A 4,778-nucleotide genomic window follows, 5' to 3' on the forward strand; every position below is an offset into this window, starting at 1 on the left:
ATATCTAGTTGGGAGTGGTGCTGACTGAAAACAGATGATTTGGAGCGATTCGCGCGCCATATGTTGGTCATTCTAAGGACTTATTGAACTACCCTCGTATTTTGGAACGATATTATACGGTAGTCTAATTAATTTGTTTCAATAATTTTAACGAAGGGTCTCTTAGTGCATTCTTATCGCTTACATGTTGCAGCGCGTCTAGGCTGCGCGACTTTTGGTTCTTGCGCTTTGCGCTCTATAATGTATTTACTTCACGCTACGTGATCGGTCTTTTTACTTTCCAACATTTGTGCACAAACTTTTCAAAATTAAAGGGGAAAACATCAAAAAAATTGTAATTTGGTGATTGCGAATTAACTTTTGCTAAAGCTCCTCCGGCTTTAACGAACACATTCTCATCACGTATCTTGTGCTTCGCCCTCGATTTTTTCTAAAATGCGTACTTTTCTACACTACTTTTCTACACTGAAAAAATTTAATTTTTAACTTTTAATATTTTTTTTGTTGTGTTTTCATAAATAAAACATAAACTACGCATCCTATTCAAACGTGATCAACCAATTTGTATTTTGTTTAATGCACCATTTTTTTAAATTAACCTTTTTTTGTAAGTTGCATAGTTAGACCGCGTAACAAAACGTTTTACATATATCTGATCCGTTTACGTTTTTCTCCTTAGAAACAATTTTTCTTTTTTTTCCGATGACCTTTTTTTAGGAGTCGCCCAAAGTATTGGATTCTCGGCCGCGCCCCTGAGTACCCAGTCCACCACTGGCCGCGGACAATGATACTTTATTTTATGGTAGTTTTAATTTTTCATCAGGTTTTACAACTAAAACAATCTACATGAATTTACTGGTTTTGCAGTAAAAGAACTTCTCTCTTTCGACCTAGAATAACAAATATTTAGAATATTGTAATGAGAGATTATTAAATTAAGATGTGTACATGATCGCTAATACTAAGACAACTTTTATGTTTAAACTTTCAAGGAATAGTAAAATATTAAAAGGCAGTAATGAAATTAAATTCAATTAAATTTGACAGTTTTTTATTTTGCGGTTTAACAGCTTTTAATTAACACGTTTTGAATTGAAAAGCTTTAAACGCTTCCACTATGAATGTTCTCATTTACAGTGTAGTTTAAACACAGAAGGTTTTTTAAATATCGATCATGTATATATCTGAATTTAAAATGATCTCATTGCAATATTCTACATATTTTACATCCTAGGTCGAGAAAGAAAAATTTTTGGCTGCAAAACCTATGAATTCCTGTAGGTGTAAATTCTGGTAGTTGCAGTTTTTTTAATAAATTTTTTCGGGAAATTAAATCCCCAATAAAATAAAAAAAGTACAAAGTATAATCCCTGTAAAATCCCCCCCCCCCCCTCCAAAGTTCAAATTATTAAAATTTTCTTTTTGCCTATATCGGAACGCCGGTTGTACTATGTCCATCCCATATTTTTCGCTTGCATTATCTTCACAAATATGAATTTTTGAATTTTTTTTTCTGCTAACGTTTTTATGTCGTTGGGACCATTTTGGGTGCCCAGCTAGGAGCTAATAAAAATATCCTGTCATCTCCTATCGCGAGTTGCGAGCCAAGAAGACGGCTGTCATCCGTGGTATATACTGTATTTTTTTTGTAGAGACGCACAAAATGGAAAGCGTGTTCTGCTGATAGGGGATTGAACGTGATCTCTCTTTTCAAGTTGGTGAATCAAGCGCATGTAAAGGCATACGTTTTATAATACTTATATTTTCGAACATTTTGAATGATTTTTGGATCGCGAAAAAACCCGTAACAAATGAGAAAACAGAACTGTTACTTCACATATCGTCAGCTCCCACAATTGTGCATTCCTCGATGTGCGACTGCGCATGTGCCTCCATTCTGTCCCTAGTATATAATGTTGGACCTGATACCCTAACACCCTCAATCTACTGCGAAGCCCAACATCATATATACAGGTCCACGTACGCTGCTTGAAAAGGGAGAGCTTAGGTTCAATCAATAAGCAGTAGAATACACTCATTTTGTGCGGCTATTACAAAAATATTAATAATAACTGCAAAAACGATGTGGAAACACTTTTTGAAATAAACATGGAAAAATTCTAATTTCGGGGGGATGACACGAAATTCTATTTACCTCTAGTTGGGCAACCAAGAGGTTACAAATGAAAATATTGGATGTACGAACAGTACAAATGACGTGCAACCGTATGTAGAAAGAAAATTTAAGTAATAGAAAGTTGTGATTTCCTGTAATTTTAGTTGGAATTTAATTAATTTATTTGTAGATTGCTGTAAAAATGGTTTTCATTTTTTTTAATTAAAACAAAAACTTTACACCAGGGTTGTACTTTTTTAGAATGAACTACCACTATTTACAACATTACTTTTAGTACAGTTTTATAATATTTCAATATTACAATTCTTTCAAATTTGACACAACAGTTGTTCAACGCATCTCCACGTTTTGAGACTACCTGAAGTCAAAAGTCGATTTTTTGGCGTTGGCGTCTGGCCGTCCGTCCGTACACGCAATTTCTCCTTAAAAATGAACAAATCTAATCGAGGTTTGACACACTTTTTTAAACCCTTTTTTTCAAAATTTTTTTGATGGGACTCGTTTATTTACTTTTTTATTTATGCATTCAAAATTAATTAGTTAAAAATTCTAATTTTAAGCCAAGCGATGTCAGATAAGTAGAGAAGTTGAAAAAAGTATTATAGCTTTTTAAAACACCTATCATTTTTCGCCTAATCGTTCTTTATAATACTTGATATTTTGGCTTAATTTATTCAAAACTACTACGAAAAAAATCGAAAATTCAAATGTTCTGCGCAGCGACGCAAACTATGGCAAAAAGTCTTAGAAAGTAATTATAGCTTTTGAAAGGTCCACATTGAGTTTTTTCAACTCCATTTGAAGAACACACTTTACTCCATATGTTGAGAGTTTTTAAGGCTATAATTGGAATTACGTTAATTCCACTTTTTTAACAGTATATTGTGCCTGGGTTTATGGTACTACGGAAGGTGATTTGGGAGTAAATTATGTGAGAAAGGGGGGTCGATTCAAAACATACAGACCCCAGCAAAGGGGGACACGTGGTTCACAATTTCATTTGAAAAACTGAAAGTAATTTTAGTAAAGCCCTTACAATTTTCAGGTTACTGATTTTTGCTTGCTATTGATATAATAAATAATCTGATTATAAAATACTTACCAATATAGTTAAGAAAAAACACGAGGCTCAAGAAAAGAAAAGAAATCTTCATTCTCACTGAATAGATGACCCTGATTCTTGACTAATATCGCAAACACTGTAAGACGAAAAGAATTATAAAAGGAAAATTACTGGTACTTTATACTAGTCCTTATCACATTGCAAAGAGCTAGAAACTACGCATCTAATATTCACTTACAAGTCACGCTGATACAATCAGTGTTAATATTTACCATTTGGTTTTGTTATCGGAAGCTGCTTCACACTTATAAGGACATTTGAAAACTGTCATAAAAAAAGGATGATCTTAAATACTTTCTACATTTTTAAAAGTTACAGAGGACTTGGTTAAACAATGTAAATTATAATGTCTGATGAAGCTTAGAGAAATGTGTTTATTATTTTAAGCCTTTTTAAAACTTTCAAATAATTTTCTGAGACAATAGTATCGGAAAAGTTCTATTTAATTCTTTTTCTTATTTTGAAAAGTGCTGGTGGGATTTATGTTCCAAAAAAGTACTAGTGGAATGGCACCAAACGTTTATTTTTCAGTCTGCTGGCTTTAACAAATTGACTTGGTTTCACTTTCATTTTTTACAAAATTTTCTTAATAATCACCCTTAAAAACTAACATACAACCATATCTTATCTCTAAAACGACTCGCTTTCATCGCCTTGTCTTCTTCGCTTTGTCTTGCCTCGGATGCATGTATCTACTTTCTCGCATTGCCAAACTCTGCCTGCACGGCTAATACCTAATACTTATTTACTATTTACAATATTTACATTTTATATATATCTACTACCTCTCCTATTTACAGTCTTCCATTCTCTATGAAGCAAGAAGCCAGAATCATCCTCGCCAGAAGCTCCTGAATTCATTTCTCTCTTTCCTCACATAAATATCGAGCCCTCTCTCTCTCTCTCTTGGCATAATCCACACATAGTTCCTGTTAACACTACACTCTCTTATTCTCTTCTCCCTTGCCGCCTTCTCTCTCTCGATACCGTTTTCCTGAACCATCTCACATGCCTTCCTTTCTTCCTCGTGCATCCTTTTCACTTCATCCATCCGTAGTTAATTCGCCATAAACACCTTTCCCTTTCAAACTCTCTTCGGACCTTTTCAATCACTATTTCATATGACCACTCACTCCTCCATTTGTCCGAAACAGTAAACCTAGGCACACAAATCCCTTCACCTCCTGTACCTCCTGCATACATGAGTGACCCTATCCTAACCCCTTCTCTTCTTGCTCCTCCTACCACTCCGGCCGCTAGCTTACGTTCAATATCGGCTATTACGTTCGAAAAAAGTGTTAGGCTAAGCGGGCACCCTCGAATCTACCTATCCTATCTTTCGTCTCTTCAAGTACCTCCCTTGCCCTCTTGATTAGGCTGCTCTCCAGTCCGCTCTCCACCATCGCCTGCCACAACCACCCGTTATCCGCCGAAGGAAACGTGCCACTGAGTACCGTAAAAAACGAGCACACTCTTGACCCCTTCTTCGCTAATTCTTTATCTACCACTTGTTATATA

General features: G+C 35.0%; 1 protein-coding gene across 1 annotated transcript in view; it reads right to left on the reverse strand.

The window, feature by feature from the left end:
* LOC117177276 overlaps positions 1-3,320 on the reverse strand; it is a 13,751-nt gene extending 10,431 nt beyond the window's left edge. The window contains exon 1 of the mRNA XM_033367870.1: positions 3,240-3,320. Within this exon, the coding sequence (XP_033223761.1) occupies positions 3,240-3,291 (52 nt within the window). The 5' untranslated portion in view covers positions 3,292-3,320. The remainder of the gene's footprint in view (positions 1-3,239) is intronic.
* Positions 3,321-4,778: the final 1,458 nt, after the last annotated feature.

This window comes from Belonocnema kinseyi, chromosome 7 (assembly GCF_010883055.1).
Source record: "Belonocnema kinseyi isolate 2016_QV_RU_SX_M_011 chromosome 7, B_treatae_v1, whole genome shotgun sequence".
NCBI lineage: Eukaryota > Metazoa > Arthropoda > Insecta > Hymenoptera > Cynipidae > Belonocnema > Belonocnema kinseyi.